Source organism: Mandrillus leucophaeus, unplaced genomic scaffold (assembly GCF_000951045.1).
Source record: "Mandrillus leucophaeus isolate KB7577 unplaced genomic scaffold, Mleu.le_1.0 Scaffold2, whole genome shotgun sequence".
In the NCBI taxonomy this organism is placed as follows: Eukaryota; Metazoa; Chordata; class Mammalia; order Primates; family Cercopithecidae; genus Mandrillus; species Mandrillus leucophaeus.
The window spans coordinates 1,427,090-1,446,706 of record NW_012102031.1 but is presented as its reverse complement, the minus strand read 5'-3'; the positions used below and the strand labels follow the sequence as shown (position 1 = coordinate 1,446,706).

The following is a 19,617-nucleotide window of genomic DNA, read 5'->3' as shown; positions in this document are numbered from 1 at the left end:
GCAACGTGCCGTCTGGAGTTGTCACAGATGCAGGCCTGTGGGCATCGCTGGGCGGCGGCCTGCCTAGCTGGGCCCAGCAGCAGAAGTACAAGCAGCGGCAGCACCAAGGAGACATGGGTGGAGCTCCAGGGCCTGGGACAGGGAGGGAGAGTCTGCTGTGCACAGGGGGCTGAGGCCACATGCTGTCCCTCACTTAGTCCCAGCCACAGTGCAGCTCCTGCCCCGAAAACCCCTCAGAGCCGCCTCCTCTGGGCCCAGGAAAGTGTCCATCACCCTCAGCCTCCCTGCCCCCTGCCCCCCACCCCCCACACAGTGGAGGTCCTATGATTAGTCCTGTTTTACATGGGAGGAAACGGAGAAATGTGTGAATGTATCACATTGACTTAGCCATCCAGCTTGGACATGGGCTACCTCCAATTTTTCGCTATTTACAAACACTATTGCAAAGAATATCCAAATATGCATCTTCCCAGGCTCATGTTTGTTTTTTAAATAATACATCCAGACCATGGCCCATGTTTATGGTCAGAAAAGTGACCTGGTGAGTCCCTTTGCCTCTCTGCCCAGTGGCTCAGGGAGGACTTGCTGACTGTGAGAATGGCTCCAGTTCAGAGCCTGTACTCGGGCTGTGGTGAGGCTCCGGTCCAGGGCAGGCTCAGAAGCAGCCTGTCCTCCGACTGCTATGATGCCAGCCCTCAGGTAGCAGGAGCATAATGGTGCCCACCGGAAGGGAGGGAGGCATCCAGTCTGGGTCCTTGAGCATTTTTTTGCTTTGTTTGAATAGAGACTAGCCTTGCTCTGTTGCCCAAGCTGGAGTCTGGAGTGCAGTGGAATGACTGTGGCTCACTGCAGCCTTCACCTCCTCGGCTAAACTGACCCTCTCGTCTCGCCCTCTTCAGTAGCTGGGACTACGGGCACTTACCACCACATTTGGCTAATTTTTTATTTCTGGTAGAGACAGGGTCTCGCTATGTTGCCCAGGCTGGTGTTGAATTCCTGGCCTCAAGTGATTGTCCCACCTTAGCCTCCCAAAGCACTAGGATGATAGGCTCACCTCCCCTGCCCAGTTGGCCCCTCTGTTCTCAGCCTGTGTCAGGCAGGGCCTCTCCCCATCGCTGGGCTGGTCCCCAGCCCCCAGGAGCCTCCCTCTCGCTGCTCCCTGGATTGTCGTGTTTTGGGGTCTCCTTTGGGTCCCAGGCTCCAGTCCCTGCCTTGGAGCTGGGGGCTTCTCCAGAGCCTATGGTGAAGGCTGTGCTTCAGGGCAGGCCAGGGAGGGGACCCAAGAGGACAGATCGCTGAAGCAACAAGCATTCAGAACACAGGGACCACTGCTGGGCTCTCAGACGAGCCCCGGAGGACCAGGCCCCGGCAGCGGCTACATTGCCACATGTGTCTCAGAGCCCACCTTGGGAGACCCCCTTCCTGGAGAACCCCAGGAAGGCCCCAGAGCCCCTGCCCGCCAGCCTCTCAAGAGGCCCAGAGAGGGGCAGAGACTTACCTGAGGCCGCTCAGCTGCTCTGAACCCCCCCTTGCACCATGGGGCCCAAAGACTCACCCCTCCATGCCGCCTGGAACTGCTGGTCCAGCCAGGAGGCGCAGCGCAGGCAAAGGCTGTCCCCGCCTGGTGGGAGCCCCCCTCCGCGGCCCGCAGGCCTGGCAGCTGGGACAGGGCTGAATGGGAGGCATTGTCGGTGGACCAGGCAAGCCAGGCTTCCCCAGGCTGAGGTGAAGGAGGGGCGGGCAGCGGGCGGGAGCAGCGGCTGGAGTTACAAGGCCTCCTGCCTGCCCCAGCCCAGGATGGAGGCCTGGGCCCGAATCCTTGGGCCAGCCCAACAGGGAGGGGGCACCAGCAGTGGCCCGGGAGTCAGCAGTCCTGGGCTCCCTCCTGCCATGTGGGCTGCCCTCCCAGAGGCTGCTTCCTAGTCTCTGAAAAACACATCCCATTCATAAGTAGCTCTGAGGTCACAGTGGGGGTTCAGGCCCGCACCTGGCACACAGTGGGTGCTCCAGAACAGGTGACCCTTTCCTTCCATCTGTTTGTGCTTATGCATTTACATACATTGTTTAATACTGGGCATACAGGACTCTAGACATTCAATTTTTTCACTTAACCTCAGATTACTGGGAGTTATCCAAATTGATTCTTCTGAATCTCATTTATTCTGTGGTACTGTATTCCATTGTGTGAATGTATCACATTGACTTAGCCATTCATCTTGGACATTGGCTACCTCCAATTTTTTGCTGTTTACAAACAATATTGCAAAGAATATCCAAATACACATCTTCCCAGGCTCATGATTGTTTTTTAAATAATACATCCAGACCATGGCCAATGTTTATATATCTTACGATTTTTCAGATTCCTGTTTCTGATGGAATTGTATCTTCCATTATTGTTTGTTTCCTTTAATTGGAAACAGGGGCCAGGCACAGTGGCTCACACCTGTAATCCCAGCACTTTGGGAGGCTGAGGTGGGAGGATCACCTGAGCCCAGGAGTTTGAGACCAGCCTGGGCAACACAAACTCTGTCTCAAGAGAAAAAAAAAAAAAAAAATATATATATATATATATGTGTGTGTGTGTGTGTGTGCGCGCGCGCGTGCGCGTGCATGTGCACACACTTATATGTGTGTATATTTTTATATATAATAAAAATATAAATGTGTGTGATATTTATATATGTAATACAATGAACATCTGTGTGTACTTTTCCTAGACTGCAGGGTTTTTTGTTTTATGAGAGAGTCTCACTGTATCACCCAGGCTGGAGTGCAGTGGCGTGATCTCGGCTCACTGCAACCTCCGTCTCCCTGGTTCAAATGATTCTCGTGCCTCAGCCTCCCAAGTAGTTGGGATTACAGGTGTGTGCCACCACATCTGGCTAATTTTTGCATTTTTAGTAAAGACGGGGTTTCACCATGTTGGCCAGGCTGGTCCCAAACTCCTGACCTCAAGTGATCTGCCCGCCTTGATCTCCCAAAGTGCTGGGATTACAGGCGTGAGTCACTGCACCCGGCCCTGCAGTAACATTTTTGAAAAAGAAATAGTGCCATGCCACACAGACATCCGCTTTGTGCTTTGTTTTGCTTGGCAAATTCCAATCAATGGAACTTCAGTGTTGCTCTTTCATCCTTTTTTTGAGACAGGGTCTCACTGTTGCCCAGGTGTGATCATGGCTCACTACGGCCTCAACATACCAGCCTTGCAAGCAGCTGGGACCTCCAGATGCGCACTGCCACCGGTAGCTAGTGTTAAAATTTGTTGTAGAGTTGGGGTCTTGCTATGTTGTCCAGGCTGGTCTTGAACTCCGGGGCACAAGTGATCCTCCCGCCTCAGCCTCCCGAAGTGTTGGGATAACAGGCATGAGCCACTGTACCTGGCTGTGTCTGGCTTTTTCCACTCAACATTATGTTAGATTCATTTTTTTTTTTTTTGAGACGGAGTCTAGCTCTTGTTGCCCAGGCTGGAGTACAGTGGTGTGATCTCGGCTCACTGAAACCTCTGCCTCCCAGGTTCAAGCAATTCTGCTTCAGCCTCCCAAGTGGCTGGGATTACAGGCACTTGCCACCACACCCAGCTAACTTTTGTATTATTAGTACAGACAGGTCTTACCACATTGGCCAGGCAGGTCACAAATTCCTGACCTCAAGTGATCCACCCGCCTCAGCCTCCCAAAGTCCTAGGATTACAGCTGTGAGCCCGCACCTGGACTCATCTATTTTAAATTTTTTTTTTCTTTTAAATACAGCATTCCAGCCTTCCACTCTATAAATATATGACAACAGTAGCATGGGGCAGGGGTGGGAGGTGATCTGCCCACGATGCAGGCAATAAGTGGTGTGCTGTCGGTGGAGAAGTGAGATACAATGGAACTGACTTAAAGTTGGTCTGCTTTTTATTATCATGTGCTGGCAAGTCTAAACAATGTCAATGCTCAAGTATTTCTTCTTGGGCAGACCATTCCTGCCTTCCTGGTACCTCACCGTATCTCAAGTAGTTTACCCACTTCTCTAGTGATGGACATTTGGGTTGTTTCCAGCATGAGTTTATTAGAAAGAACACTGTAACTGGGCATGGTGGTTCATGCCTGTTAAGTGAGCTGAGGTGGGAGGTCTTGAGCCCAAAAGTTCGAGACCAGCCTGATGGTGGCTTGTGACATGGTCCCAGCTACTTGGGAGGCTGAGGCAGGAAGATTGAGTGAGCCTGGAAGGTCGAGGCTGCAGTGAGCTGTGATCGTACCACTGCACTCCAGCCTGGGTGACATGGCAAGACCCTGTCTCAGAAAAAAAAAAAAAAAGGTTGTGCCAATTTACACATCCGCCAGCCACTCCAGCTGCCCCAAATCCTCACCGAGCTTGGTACTGTCGTTTGTATTTTAGCCATTCTAGTGCGGGCAGAAGAGTGTCACACCGGGATTATGTTTCTCTAAGACTAATGAAATTAAGCACCTTTTCACATGCTTTTTGTAAAGTGCCCATTTGAGCTTTTTGCTTTTTCCCATTGTCTTTTATTTATAGAAATTCTCCCAGCCTGGGCAATATGGCAACACCCCATCTCTACTAAAAATACAAAACATTGGCCAGGTGTGGTGGCGTGTGCCTATAGTCCCAGCTACTTGGGAGGCTGGGGTGGGAGGATCACCTGAGCCCAGGAGGTAGAGGCTGCAGTGAGCCAAGATAGAAGAAACTGGACAACATGAGACCCTGTTTGAAAAAAAAAGTTATCCCCCCCACACCCATTTATATATACAGAGTGAGTTTGGGCAATTATTTTCTCCCTGTCTGTAAGTTGCCTTTGTACTCCTTAATGAATATTTTGATAAACAGAAACCTGTTCTCACTGCTGCATCGTTTCCATTGTATGAACATCCCACAATAATGGCAAACATCTTTTCCTTACTCCTAAGGCCTTGAAGATACTCACCTACACTATCTCCTACAAACTCTCTCTTTTTTGAGACAGGGTCTCGTTCTGTCACTCATGCTGGAGTGCAGTGGCACAATCATGGCTTGCTGCAGCCTGGACTTCTTGGGCTCAGGTGATCTTCCCACCTCAGACTCCCAAGTAGCTGAGACTACAGGCGTGCATCACCACACCCGGCTCATTTTTGTATTTTTAGTAGAGACGGGGTTTTGCCATGTTGACCAGGCCAGTCTTGAACTCCTGGGCTCAAGTGATCGGCCCGCCTTGTCCTCCCAAAGTGCTGGGATTACAGGCGTGAGCCACCGCGCCCGGGTGAAGCTCTATAATTTTGCTTATTTTTTTTTTTTAAACTTAAACATTTTATTTTTTTATTATTATTTTTAAATTTATTTATTATTATTATACTTTAAGTTGTAGGGTACATGTGCATAACGTGCAGGTTTGTTACATATGTATACTTGTGCCATGCTGGTGTGCTGCACCCATCAACTCGTTATTTACATCAGGTATAACTCCCAATGCAATCCCTCCCTGCTTATTTTTTTTAAATTAACTGAGGTAAAATATATTAATACATAAAATTTTTCATTTTAACCATTTTTATGTCTACAATTCAGTGGCATTTACAATGTTATGCAACCATTACCACTCTCCATTTCCAGAACATCTTCATCATCCTAGAGAATGTGTTCTCAGCCTCACTCCCTATCCCACCCTTCCCCTAGACCTGGCAACCTCTACCTTCTTGTCTCTGAATTTGCTTATTCTAGATGCCTCATCTAAATGCAATCGTATTTGTCCTGTTGTGTCTGGCTTATTTCATTTAACGTAATGTTTTCAAAGTTCATCCACGTAACATATATCAAAACTTAACACCAGCCCTGCACCCACCCCCTACCGTATCAACTCACACAGAGGATGGGGGCAGGGCCGGCACTACCCTCTGCCACCTGGTCGACTGCCAATAAGAAAATATTGCCCCCTAAGAAACCCTCGAGGGACTTCTTTTTTTTTTGAGACGGAGTCTCGCTCTGTCGCCCAGGCTGGAGTACAGTGGCGCGATCTCAGCTCACTCTAAGCTCCGCCTCCCAGGTTTACACCATTCTCCTGCCTCAGCCTCCCGAGTAGCTGGAACTACAGGCGCCCGCCACCATGCCCGGCTAATTTTTGTTGTATTTTTAGTAGAGACGGGGTTTCACCACGTTAGCCAGGATGGTCTCAATCTCCTGACCTTGTGATCCACCCTCCTCAGCCTCCCAAAGTGCTAGGATTACAGGCATGGGCCACCACGCCTGGCCAAGGGACTTCTTCTTGGAGGCCATTTGTGGGGGACATGGGCTCCCCAAGCACACACATGGCATAGGGCAGGAGATAAGGAAGGTTGGCTGGGCTGCCCTCACATATGTGGCAGTGGAGCAAAGGACCCCAAGGGAGGTGGCTGCTGTAGTGAAGGAACAACGCAGGAGCCAAGAGAGCTGCAGCCCAAAGGCAGGGTGCTGGGTGAGGTGTGGCCAGGCAGGAAAATGGGTCCTCATTCAGGACTGCCACTGCCCAGGTGGTGGCCTGAGGCTGAGGCCGGGCCCTTCGCAGGGCTGACTGCCCTCACAGACTGCTGTGGGGCCGTGTGCTCTGCCGAGGTGGGACTCCACGTATCATGGCCCCCGAGACTATCCCGCTTTAGGTCAGAGTTTGAGTCTCTGAAGCTGTATACATGACTTTATTTGTGAAGCCCCCGGGCACAGCCCAGACACACACAGAACACAAAGGGGAAAGCATGGGGCAGTCACGGGCACACAGGGAGGTTGTACAGCATCTGCCCAGTCCAGACCCCACTGCTCCCCTGCCCCAGGAGGTCCTTTAAGAGCAGCGTCCAGATACGGCTCCGACACTGGGGACCCTGCCCCTCCCTCCACAGACTGGACAATAGCTTTGGGTTGTCAACACACCCCCTCCAGCTTGGCCCCCAGGCCAGTCACAGACAACATCTCAGCAGCCAGGAGAGGGTCCGCTAGGTCCGGGGCCAGCGCAGTTCCAGCAGCTCCTGCTCCTGGACAATCTGGTGTCTGCCTGGCCACACGGCATGGGGCCCAGGGTTGCCCTCTGCCAGCAGCCCCATGATCCCACCCCCACAGTCCCACCCATGGTATTCTCTGCTCTTCAGGCTGAGCGCTCAGCACAGTGGCATGGATGGTAGGGAGGACAGCTGCTGCAGGACCAGGGCTTGGTGATGAGAAGCAGCCCCAAGCAGGGCAGGAAACAGCCCAGTCACAACACAGAGGGGAAGGACAGCACGCGGGCAACTCCTTGGGCTCTGGCTCCGCCAGGGAGCCGGGCTGGAAGGCAGGTGGGTGGGGACAGCCATCAGGGCCCAGGCGGAGATCAGCAGAGCGCCGTCAGGTGAAGGTGAGTTTAATGGCAGAGCAGCTCACAGTCCTTTCCCCTGGGGGCCAACTCCCCACAACAGAGCAGAGCCAGGCCAGCAGAGAGAGGTTCAAACCCAAATCCCGACAGAAGGCACAGACCTGCACGCGTACCACACCTACACACATATTCAGGGGACTGACAGGACACACGGGACACAGACCCGCCCTGCCTCTGACCAGAGTTCTGTCCAAGGCAATGGCGTGGGTTGTGCCTCAGTTCCTCCGAGTCCCTCCCCAGCTCACTGGTCCAGGCCAAGGGATGGGAGAGGCTTTGAGTCTAGACCTTGTACAGTGTCTGCAGCAGACTGTGGCGGGCAAAGGAGCAGGATTCCAAGGCGCTGTTGGGCCTGCGGGGAAAGAAGGGTCAGCAGGTGGGATGGATGCCTCTTGGTCCCCGTTTTCCAAGTGTGGGGGCCATTTTGGTACCAGACTCATTTTTGTTAATTTGCACAATGACTCAGCAAGGGAGACATTGCTGATGACTCAGCAAGGGAGACTGCACGTTGTGGGTGGGGGTAAGAGGGGTGAGAGGTAGGCACCCAAGGCCACACAGCCCAGAGCTGGCCACAACACAGCCCCACCTCAGCCAGGCTCTTCAAGGGCCTTTCCAGCAGACATAGGCCAGGGAATCCTCACTGGCTGCCAGTGGCCTCACATGACTGGCCCACTAGAGTCCAATCTGGGTCATAAGTAAATGGCTAGCCATTGTTTTTTGGTTGTTTTTTTCTTGAGACAGGGTCTCTCTTTGTTGCCCAGGCTGGAGTACAGTCCTGGAATCACGGCTCCCTGCATCCTGGACTTCCCAGGCTCAGGTGGTCCTCCTGCCTCAGCCTCCCAAGTAGCTGGGACCACAGATACACACCACCATACCCAGCTAATTTTGTATTTTTTGTAGAGACGGGGTTTCACCAGTGTTGCCGAGGCTGGCCTTGAACTCCTGGGCTCAAGTGATCTTGCCTCAGCCTCCCAAAGTGCTGGGATTACAGATAGGAGCCACTGCGCCTGAGCTCCCCATTGTTGCCCTCAATATCATTAGTTTCACTGCAAAGAAAGAAACTGAGGCAAGACTCTGGGGCACTGGGCAAGTGTGGGACGCAGCCAGGACAAGGCCTGACAACACCTCTGGCCTGTAGCTGATGAACAGGCCAGGATCTGTGCCAGGCCTGGGATCCCAGACAATTTGGCTGGGAGCTGAGGGAAGAGGGGCCGTGCATGTCACTACAGAGTTAATCAGTCACCTCGGACGAGACCTGGGGGGCAGACTGAGGCCTGTGCTGGAGGTTGGGCAACAAGCTGGGAAAAGGCATTCTGCTCTAACAGGGCCGAGGGGCTCATGCCCAGGCTTAGGACAGCACAGGGGCTGCCAGAGATGCAGAGGGAACCACTCTGACCAGGGAGTAGGAAGGACACAAAGGACTCGGGTGCAGGTACAGGCGGGGGCTGGGGCCACTGGCCAAACAAGCTCTGGATAGCATGGACAAAGCTCAGCACCGCAGCAATGGCACTGCTGTGGAAAGGGGTTCAGGGGGCGCACACTGTGCTGGGGTGGGGTGGGGTGGGGTGAGGGTGAGCCTGTGGCCAGCCACGAGATTCACAGTGAGGCTTGACCTGGCCCCTGGCAGAGGAGGGGGACAGTGAGATCTGCCATTCACCAAGGCCAGTCCAGCTGCAGCCCAAGGAGTGGTCTGGGTGGGGGCACGCGGCCAGAAGGTAAGGCCTGGCTAAGGAGACAGCGCCGTGCGCACAGACACTCCAGACGCTGGGGTGGACAGGGCTGCTCACACTCCACCAGCCCCGCCTCCCCACATGCACCAAGCATCCTGCCTCGGCCGGTGGGCTCTGGGCTCCCCCAGCAAAGGGACTTTCTTGCTCCTCTACCTGCCCCACTTCCCCGGATGGCGCCGACTGACTGGAAGTGTGGCTGGTCAGGGCGCTTGGAGACAATTTCACCTAACCCTCCGGTTGGGCAAATGGGGAGACTGAGGCCTGATGAAGGCCACAGGTTGGCCAGGGGCCACACAGGGCCCCATGAGGGTGCACGGGGCAAGCCTCCCGCCCCCTCCCTGGTGGGGCCTTGGCTCTGTTACTTGACTGTGCCCATCACCCCATCAATGCCCCAGGACTCCTCAGGACCCTCCAGAACAAGGCCAAAGTTCCTACATTGCCGGGCATTTTGGCGGCTCCCGGGGCAATGTGTGTCCCCAGGAGAGGGCCTGGGGCTGCAGGGCCTAGTGTGACCGGGCCCCTTCGGCCTGCACTACTGTGAGCATGGACAAAAAGCCCCTCTAGAGATGTCACCACACATAGCACCTTGCTCACAGACGTGGGTCTGGACACTGGCCCAGCCTCTTCCTAGTGTGTGACCAAGGGAAACTCTTTAACCAACCCGGTGCTCCTTTCCTCATCGGCAAAATGGGGGCGTTACATGTCTCCTCTCTCACTGCCCCTGAGCCCCACTGTCCTCAGCTGGGCAGAGGGGAGCGGGCCTCCCGAGGGTGGTGAGACTCCAACACAGATGCTGAGAGCCCAGGAAGCATGAGGGACTCTTGTGCACCCGAGCAGGGCCAGCAGGCTGGCTGGGCTGGACCTCCTGGGACTGGAGGCCTTTGGACCTGGCCAGAGAAGCCTGAGAGGACAGGCCTCGGCAGAAGGACAACAGGGCCGCACTCACTTGGTTATGAATGCCAGCAGCAGGGGTGCAAGGGCCTTGGGGAAATAGTCCTGCTGTACCATGTGGTTCAGTGCCATCAGGGGGCCGTACAGGTTGGCAATGGCCTTGACCTTATCTTCACTCTGTGAGGGGAACACAGCGAAAGGCGGGGTGAGCGTCAAGTTCACCTGGGCGGCCCCTGGACTCCACCATCCAGACTCTGCGGGCGGTGCTCACAACTGAGTCCAGCCGGAAGCTCATCATGAAGACCGAGGCTGCTGGGGCGGACCCAGGCCTCAGGGCCCAGTGGGTGAGACGACTCAGGACTCGAGGTGAGGGAGGCTGGCGGGCATGGCTGGGGCAGCTTCTGTGCAGACCCCGCCCACCTCCCTCCCAGGCCTGCTGCTCCTTCCGGCCTCACCTTGAGTAGACCCATATGTGCGAGGAGCCTGGTGAGGAAGGCGCTGGAGTTGAAGGACGAGGAGCTGAAAGCCTTCTTCATCAGGGCATCTGTAGGGCAGAAGCAGCAGGGGCAGGCTGCTGGCTACGGCAGAGCGCTGTGCCAAGGCACCCAAGGCTCCCCCTACACCGCACACACACAGGCTCGCCTGCCTCCTTGCCCTGACGAAGAGGCGAACACAAGAGGGATGGCAGAGACACAGGAACCAGAGGGAGGGGCAGTTGGCATCAGGGGATGGGCTCAGTCCATCTACCAGCTGTGACACTCTGGCCCTTCCCCATCCTGGCCTCAGGTGTAACATGGGTGTGGGGATGACACCCACTGTGCCCACCTCACACCGTGGGAGTGGAGATTTCCTGAGGCAGGCCACCACTGGGGGAGGATTCAGGTTATTTTGGCAGGGTGAGGGGATGTGCGGGGACTGTGCTAGGCTTCCTGGGCAACAGAACTAGAGCAACTTATTCCCATAAATGCCCCTGGGCAGGCCCTCAGGGAGCAGGCTTGTGTCTGTCCCCACCTCCTTCCAAGCCTCCCTTCCCACTGAGCTGCCCTCCCCACTTTAATGCCACCCACAGTAGAGACCAGGAAGAGGCACCACATGTCCTTCTACCCCTTCTATCCTTTTCCAGGAGCCGCGCCCCTTGCCTCAGGGCCCTTCCTCCCCTCTGCCTCAGTCAAGCACATGGAGACAGGGTGGAAGGTGACAGGTGCTGGAATGGAGGAAACAGACAGGGTGGGGACAGGGTTGCCATAGGGCAGGAGGGACGTGGGCTGGTGCTCCGAGAAGGCCCCATAATGTTAGAGGGAAAGGTGTCTGTGCAGGGAAGCCCCAGGTAGAATGGACATGAGCACAGAGGATCTGAGGTACACACAAGGGCTCAGCTGTCAGCATCCCTCCTCCCGACAGACCTGCATCCATCGGGCTTGCGGATGTGACTATCTGGCCTTCCTAGAGTGGGCTCTGGGTTCTAACTCTATATGGCTGTGTGGATTTGAGAAAGGCCTGAGTTTCTCAGTGGTGAAAAACAGGGAGACGAGCACCCAGCTGGCTCCACGGCAGGACCATGGCAGGACCCTGATGGAGGAGCAGCACAGGGTCTCAAAGAGCAGTTCCCATGACAGCACTGGGGCTGACGAGTGACGGCGACCACAAAGGGCACCGGAGCCTCACGAGCATCAAGGGCCAGCGGGCACCCTGGCCTCACCCAGCCCACATTACCTACTGCATCCTGCACTGCCGTCCTCACAGTAGCTTCGTCCTTGAACACAGATGACACCTTTAGGAAGGCAGAGACCACCTTCTCGGGGTCAGACGTGTCAGTCTGAGGACATAAGAGATAATGGTTGGCCTGTGGCACATGCGGGAGATGTCCCTGGGCTCTGCCACTAGCTAGGAGAGGCCCAGGCAGTACACAGGCCCCTGGCAGGCAAGGACAGGTCCTGCCTTACCCCATGCTGTCCCTTCAGAGTCTGGCTTGGACTTGGCCTGCAGCAAGCAAATATGCAGCATAGAGAGGGAATGAATGAGTGAATGAACAAGGATGAAAAATCATCCCAGCCAGGTGCAGTGGCTCATGCCTGTAACCCCAGCACTTTGGGAGGCTGAGGTGGGAGAATGGCTTGAGGCCAAAAGTTTGAGACCACCCTGGGCAACATAGCAAGACCCCATGTCAACAAAAAGGAAAAAAACTAGCCAAGGGTGGTGGTGTGTGCCTATAGTCTCAGCTACTTGGGAGGCTGAGGCAGGAGGACTGCTTGAGCTAAGGAGGTTGAGATTGCAATGAGCCACGATTGCACCACTGGACTCCAGCCAGAGTGACAAAGCAAAACAGTGTCTCACACACACAAGAAGATCATTTCAGGGACCCAGTGGTCCCCATCTTGAAGAAATAATCTAGGATGTAGACGATACTCACATGCAGAGAAGTTTACCTCAACCTCACTGACAACAGGGAAAAGTGGGCCAGGGAAAACGTCCAGAAATAGTGCCTGGATTTTAAGTGCTACATCCATGCATTGGAATAAAAATCATGAGAAGTTTTACGGGCACAAGAAAGTGATGAATGGTGTTAAACCAAAGTGATAGGCCACAAAAAGGCTTACATCATCTTATTTATCATGTTAAAAGAAACAAAGAACACAGGCAAAACCTAACAAAGCAATTGGCCGAAATGTTAAGCCAACGCTGAGAGTGCGCCCATTTTATTTCTCTATACCTCCGAGCCTCTGTTTTCTTATCTGTAAAATAAGGGCAGCAAAGTCTACATTTCAAGTTGTCAAGAGGGTTAAATAAAATCATGCCCAAATACAGTACCTGACAGAAAATGGATGCCCCAAAGATCACCTCTGAATGAATGAATGAGCCAGCCAACAAGTTAGGCTGGAGTGAGGGCGCCATCCTGCAACAGGCACGCCACTCCCAGAGGGGCCCCGGGCAACAGAGCTGTTCTCACCCATCCTGCAACAGGCACGCCACTCCCAGAGGGGCCCCGGGCAACAGAGCTGTTCTCCAAGCAGCTGGGCTGACAGAACATGCAGAGAGAAGCCCAGGAGGGGGTGGGCACATGCAAGAGTCCTGAGGAAATTCCCTAACCCCAGTCAGCATGGCAACTGGCGGGCTGCACTTTCTGTAGGCCGAGTGAGGAGGGAACATTTGCAACCCTTGGAGGCTTATAAATACCCTGGACATTTCTGTGTGTTCTAACAGTGGCAGGCCAAGCCTCCCTGCCCCCAGCTGACAGTGTCGCACCCCCAGGTCCCTGAGCTGTTCGTCCCTTTTCTCTAACAGCTCCAGAAGCCACGGCAAGTACAGGGTGGGGGGCAAGGTGTGGTTATTACCTGCTGGGCTATCAACATGGAGCTCTTGGGCCCCAGGCGCAGCAGCTTCTCTGGAGAGGGAAAAGCCAGGAAGGTGGAGGCGTCTGCAGGAGGTGGGGGGGACAGCACGGGAGCTGGCTCCTGCGAAGTGGAGGCACAGAGGCTCTGGAGAATTCCGGACCCCAGACTCCCCACCCAGCTGTGCCCATCCCCACACCCAGCACATCCACCCTTCACTCCAGCCCATCTAGGCTCAAAGTCTAGAATTCCTCCTCCCACTCAGCTGCATTTCCCATCTATCAACATCACCTAGAGATGCTGGCCCTGGATGGCTCTTGCTCCAGGAGCCTTTGGGGTCAGGGGGAAGCCACCTCCCTGAGACTCATAAATACGACCAAGTGGATCCTCATCATGACACGCAGTGCCCCAACCAACGACGACTACAGAGGCACATGGGGGCCAAAGTGGGTCCCCGGAGAACTACAGTCCAGCCTGGGTAAGCCCTGCTAGCACCAGAGGTGCCCAGAGAAAAACCCGAATTGAGGCACACCTAGCCATTTGTTTAACTGCTTCCGTAAACCAGAGAAGCAGCCCAATTCAGCGTAAGTATGGGGAGTCCTTGTCCAAAGCCAAGTTCTCCAGGAGCTTTACTTAGGAACCTGACAGGGAATGCAAATGAATGAACTGGAGGTGTGGCAGCCTTGATGCCACCAGCCCCAGGCCAGACACCAAGTGCCCAAGCCAAGTCACGGCCCAGCCACCATCCCAGGAATGGGGGAGCAGTTCCTAAGGGTCACCAAGAGAATCTTCTGGTGGGTGGGGAAAAAAAAATTAGAATTTCTATTCATGCTTATTTGTTTATTCTTTCAGAAATCCTTACGCATATCTTATAATATACGTAATGCACCAGCACTGCTACTTATAAATAGACATTTATATTGGAATAAATAGAAATATAGGTAATTATGGCCAGGCACGGTGGCTCAACGCCTGTAATCCCAGCACTTTGGGAGGTTGAGGCGGATGGATCACCTGAGGTCAGGAGTAAAACAAAGACCAGCCTAGCCAACACGGCGAAACCCCGGCTCTACTAAAGATACAAAAATTGGCCAGATGAGGCTGGGCGCAGTGGCTCACACTTGTAATCCCAGCACTTTGGGAGGCCGAGGCAGGCGGATCACGAGGTCAGATCAAGACCATCCTGGCTAACATGGTGAAACCCCATGTCTACTAAAAATACAAAAAATTAGCTGGGCATGGTGGCGGGCGCCTGTAGTCCCAGCTACTCAGGAGGCTGAGGCAGGAGAATGGTGTGAACCTGGGAGGCAGAACTTGCAGTGAGCCGAGATCACGCCACTGCCCTCCAGCCTGGGCGACAAAGCGAGACGCTGTCTCAAAAAAAAAAAAAAAAAAAAAAAAAAAATTGGCCAGGCGGCAAGCACCTGTAATCCCAGCTATTTGGGAGGCTGAGGCATGAGAATCGCTAGAACCCAGGAGGCAGAGGTTGCAGTGAGCTGAGATCACACCACTGCACTCTAGCCTGGGTGACAAGAGTGAGACTCCGTCTCAAAGAAAAAAGAAAAAAAGAAATATAGGTAACTATCATTACACTGAACCATTTTCTTTTTTTTACTCAATATCATGCAATAAAAAAAAAAAATGTTTGTGGCTACTGTGCTTAAGGAGACACCCCCTACCCCATTGTGAAAGCACCTCAGGATTTCACGTTCTCAGGACCAGGGCTCTGATTGTGGCAAATGATAGAAACTCACCCCAGTGTTAGGGTCCAGAATCTTCTGTGAGGGTGTGGCTGACTTCTCTCCCTGCCCTCCCTGCTGAGGCTCCTCCTCTTCCTCCTCCTCTTCTTCTTCTTCCTCTTCCTCCTCTTCCTCCTCCTCCTCTTCTTCGGCTTCCTCTTCTTCTTCTCCTTCCTCCTCCTCCTCGTCCTCGTCATCACTGCAGAAAGAGCTGGCTGAAGCAGATCCTCTCTACCCAGCAGCCCAGGTTGGCTGCAAGGCCTGGCTCCATGAGCCCAGAGACCTCAGCTCAGGCAGGCGGGGGAGAGCCTGGTGGGGTGGGAGCACCTGCTCCCAGGGCAGGGGTAGGTAGATCACCAGCGAAATCCACGCTGTGGACACAATAGAATCACATCTTGTTCCTGTCCTCGAGGAGCCCCAGGTTTCATGGGGAGACAGAAAACGAAGACAGCTTTGTCACACCCAGAGCCCAGGGCTTGGCAGGAACACTGCGCAGGTTGAGATGCCAGGGCAGGGGGCGCCCATATCCACATGACCTCAGGAAGCTACAGGCATGGGGGAGGAAGAAGAGTAGGGGTGTCCTTGCCCTACAGGAAGGCTGGTCCATTTCCGAGGGACTGTGGGACCTGTGAGGTTCAGCCCACCTCGGAGTCCCCAGTTCCCAGCCTCAGCTCAGGGCCTAGCACCGAGGAGACACGACTGAGTATCTGACGCATGAATGAGGCTGACTTGGAGATGAAAGGAGTACAGGGAGCCAGGTGCTGATGGCCCAACCGGACTTGGATCCAGAAGATGGCCACTCCCCGGTCACCCACCTTCGCCTCCAGGTAGACTCCCCACGCCCCACAGTCTCTTCCTTTCTAGAGTCAGCATCTTAAGAACAATACTGAGTGCAGCCCCTTCTGGCTACCCCCACCTCCCACCCCTATCACTCCCCAGGCCCTACCACATCAGGATGAGATCTGGCCTCACCCCTTCAGAGGCCTCCCCAACTCCACCACTCTACAGGGTGGTCCCGCTAAGCCCGGACGAGATCCTCTGTTGAATGGACAACTCATTCTGTCTCCCCCATCATGAGACAGAAACCCTGAGTGTCCCACCCTTATAGCCCTGATGCCTAGTATATGACCTGGTACATAACAGGAGTGCAACCAACATTTCTGAATAAATACAAGTAGAAACAAATAAAGGGGCCAGGTGTGGTGGTGGGTGCCTGTAATCCCAGCTACTTGGGAGGCCGAGGCAGGAGAATCGCTTGAACCCAGGAGGTGGAAGCTGCAGTGAGCTGAGATCGCACCACTGTACTTTAGCCTGGGCAACAGAGCAAGACTCCGTCTCAGGAAAAAGAAAGAAAGGAAAGGCCTGACCCCGACCTCTGGGGCCGCCCACCCTGAGTTCCCTACCTGAGGGACGCCAGCACCTTGGCCATGTTGAAGCCCTCCAGCACCTCCTGAAGCTGTTCACAGCCTTCTTCTCCCAGGGTGTTGCCTGCTCAAGGGGAGGGAAGAGCAGTCAGCCCGGGGTGCCAGGGCCAGCCCAGCAGACCTGTGCAGAGGCCTCCCCCATCTGACTACCGTTCAGGTCCAGCTTCTCCAGCTCGGTTTTGTCTGCCATGGCCTCGGCAACAGCCAGGGCAGCGTCCCTCTTGATTTCACAGAATGACAAGTTCAGCTCCTGAAAATAAGAGGAAGGGTTGGAGGCAGGCAGAAATCCAGGCCAGGACATCAGGTTCCACTCTAAGCCTCAGTTTCCCCAAGTGAGAATATGGCAGGCTCTGTCCTCAGGATTGGGCAAAGTGGGCAGGAAGAATAACACCAACAACAAAAATAATGCCCTGCAACCAACGACGAGTCACGTACTGAGTGTGTTTACTATACGACAGTGACGCACACCACCCCCTGCCTCCCGCTTTAGAAATGAAGAAACCATGGCTCAGAGGGGTGTGCAGGCTCACACAGCATCACAGAGCCCGAAGTGGGGGAGCTGGGATATGGATGCAGCCTGCCTGCCTTCAGACCAGACCCCTGCGCCCCCAGCCACCCCACCACCCACAGACCCCAGAGGGAGGACGTCAGGCGTCCAGGCTGGCACCTTTAGCTTGGGCAGGCCACCACGGATGGCATCTGCAATGGCAACGGCACCCTTGGAGCGCACCAGGCAGTCCCCAAAATTGATCACCTCCACCTGCCGCAAGGTCTTCAAGGTCTGCAAGGTGGAAGTAAGGGTCCAGAGTGAGGGTGCAGGCCACACCCCAGCCCTCAGCAAGCCCCGGGGGCCCCACACGGTCACATCCCACACCAGCCACCACACACTGTCCTTCTCTGCAAGTCACTAGCTTTGCTGTCTTCTTGTAGGTCTCTGGGTCCCTGGCCAAACCTCCTCCACCCTACTCCCCACGTTACGGCCAGAACTCTTCCTGAGACCAACCAAGCAAGGCTCCTGCCCGAGTCTCTGGGCCTTCCACACATAAGCTGATCCCTCTGCCTGAAACACCCATCCCCCACCCTCTCTCTAGAAAAAGACCACTTGTCCTATGGCCGGGCACGGTGGCTCACGCCTGTAATCCCAGCACTATGGGAGGCTGAGGCGGGTGGATCACGAGGTCAGGAGATCAAGACCATCCTGGCTAACACGGTGAAACCCCGTCTCTACTTAAAATACAAAGAATTAGCCAGGTGTGGTGGCGGGCACCTGTAGTCCCAGCTACTCAGGAGGCTGAGGCAGGAGAATGGCATGAATCCGGGAGGTGGAGCTTGCAGTGAGCCAAGATCACACCACTGCACTCCAGCCTGGGCGACAGAGCGAGACTCCGTCTCAAAAAAACCAAAAACCAAAAAACAAAACCACTATCCTATACAATTTAGCCAAAATGTGATCTCTTCCAGGAAGCCTGCCCTAAGTCTGATTTGAACTTCCTTCTGGCGTGTTCCCCAACACCTGCACACATCTCTGCTAACACATAGGCAGCCGGACTAGCCTTCTGTGGGGCCACGGGGCCCTGGCAACCAAGAAGCCACTGCGTTCAAAGCCTGGCACTGTTACCACCGGCAGCTTCCTTCCCTCCTTGAGCTAGGGTCTCCCTGAAGGCAGAGTCTTTGGCTCAACCCTGTGTGGCCTGCACTTAGTACAAAGCCAAGCACTATCTGGGGGCTCAGAAAAAGCTGCTGGGCGGGGCACAGTGGCATGCACCTGTAATCCCAGCTACTCAGGTTGAGATGGGAGGATCACTTGAGCCCAGAAATTCAAGACCAGCCTGGGCAACAGTAAGACTCTGTCTCAAAAAGTGGTAATAAATAACAAAACAAACAGCAGCTGCTGAACAAATCAACCAGGAAAACAGATGTGGGGAGCAGCCTGAGAACCAAACCAGCGCCAGCCGCTGGGGGCCACAGAGGCAGCTCAGAAGGTGGCATGAAGGATCGGAGCTGCCCGAGGAGGGCGCGGGTTACCTTGTGACCTGAAACCCTGTTTAGGACGTGTTCAAAGAGCTGGACCCATGGGGCACACACCCAGGGGGCAGGCAGGGGACAGAGCAGTCCCTGCTAAACGGAGCCCCGGCTTCCCTGGAAAGACAGCCGCCAGCCTCTGTCTTGCGTGTTGCAACTGGCTCTGCCACACTCGCCTCACCTCGGCCATGGCCACGGCGCCCTTCTCGGTGAAGGTGTTGTCGTTCAGGTTGATGACCCGCAGCAGGGGGTTGACGGCGAAAGCCTGGGCCAGAGCAGTGACACCAGGGTGGTTGATCCCATTCTGTGGCATGTGGACTTCCTCCAGGGTCCCGATGACCTGTGAGGAGCAGGCAGAGAGTGGAGGGGGCCCTGAGTGCCAGGTGACATCCAGCAGGTGGGAGAGCAATTCCACACAGCAGGCACAGGAATGGGCTGCCGCCAGCACAGGGCAGGAGCTCGTCTGTGGGATTCTGGGGCATGGCTGCATCTGACTCTTTCCACAACCTCATGAGGGAGTCCTACTGCCTGGGATAGGATCTCCACCAGAGAAAAGACTAGGGATCAAAGAGGCAAAGTGACTTGCCCAGGGTCACAGAGCTCTAGATCCAGCAGGTCGATTTCTTGTTCTCAGTCTGGTATCCTCTGCACAGAGGGGACCCTGGCTGTGGTGGGCAGTCACTCACGGCCCTTCTCTGGATGACACAGCTCCATGTGATCTTTCTTTCTTGGGGCCCTCCTACCCCACCCACCTACACAACATAACCCCTTCGACATAGCGTGTCCTTCTCTGGGGATGAGGGGGGTCTTCCCTGGGCCACGCAGCCCTATCGCAGCCTGGCATTTTGATACCCATTCTCTCTGCCTGGAACACTCTGTCTCCTTCTTTTATTTTCATTTTTTTTTTTTTTTTTGAGATGGAGTCTCATTCTGTCGCCCAGGCTGGAGTGCAGTGGCATGATCTTGGCTCACTGCAACCTCCACCTCCCGAGTTCAAGTGATTCTCCTGCCTCAGCCTCCTGAGTAGCTGGGATTACAGGCACGCACCACCACACCTAATTTTGTATGTTTAGTAGAGATGGGGTTTCACCATGTTGGCCAGGCTGGTCTTGAACTCCTGACCTCAGGTGATCCAGC

General features: G+C 54.6%; 1 protein-coding gene across 4 annotated transcripts in view; it reads right to left on the bottom strand.

Moving 5' to 3' along the window:
* Positions 1-6,621: 6,621 nt before the first annotated feature.
* RANGAP1 (Ran GTPase activating protein 1) overlaps positions 6,622-19,617 on the bottom strand; it is a 41,354-nt gene continuing 28,358 nt past the window's right edge. For 3 of the 4 annotated variants that reach the window (XM_011978784.1, XM_011978783.1, XM_011978785.1), the window contains 10 exons: positions 18,662-18,820; positions 17,126-17,239; positions 16,609-16,708; positions 16,438-16,522; positions 15,050-15,233; positions 13,299-13,418; positions 11,680-11,782; positions 10,422-10,510; positions 10,022-10,143; positions 6,624-7,697 (listed from right to left, as the gene is read on the bottom strand). In XM_011978784.1, the coding sequence (XP_011834174.1) occupies positions 7,628-7,697; positions 10,022-10,143; positions 10,422-10,510; positions 11,680-11,782; positions 13,299-13,418; positions 15,050-15,233; positions 16,438-16,522; positions 16,609-16,708; positions 17,126-17,239; positions 18,662-18,820 (1,146 nt within the window). In that variant the 3' untranslated portion in view covers positions 6,624-7,627. Of the gene's footprint in view, positions 7,698-10,021; positions 10,144-10,421; positions 10,511-11,679; positions 11,783-13,298; positions 13,419-15,049; positions 15,234-16,437; positions 16,523-16,608; positions 16,709-17,125; positions 17,240-18,661; positions 18,821-19,617 lie in introns of all 4 variants that reach the window. The other variant, XM_011978786.1, reaches the window with a different exon arrangement.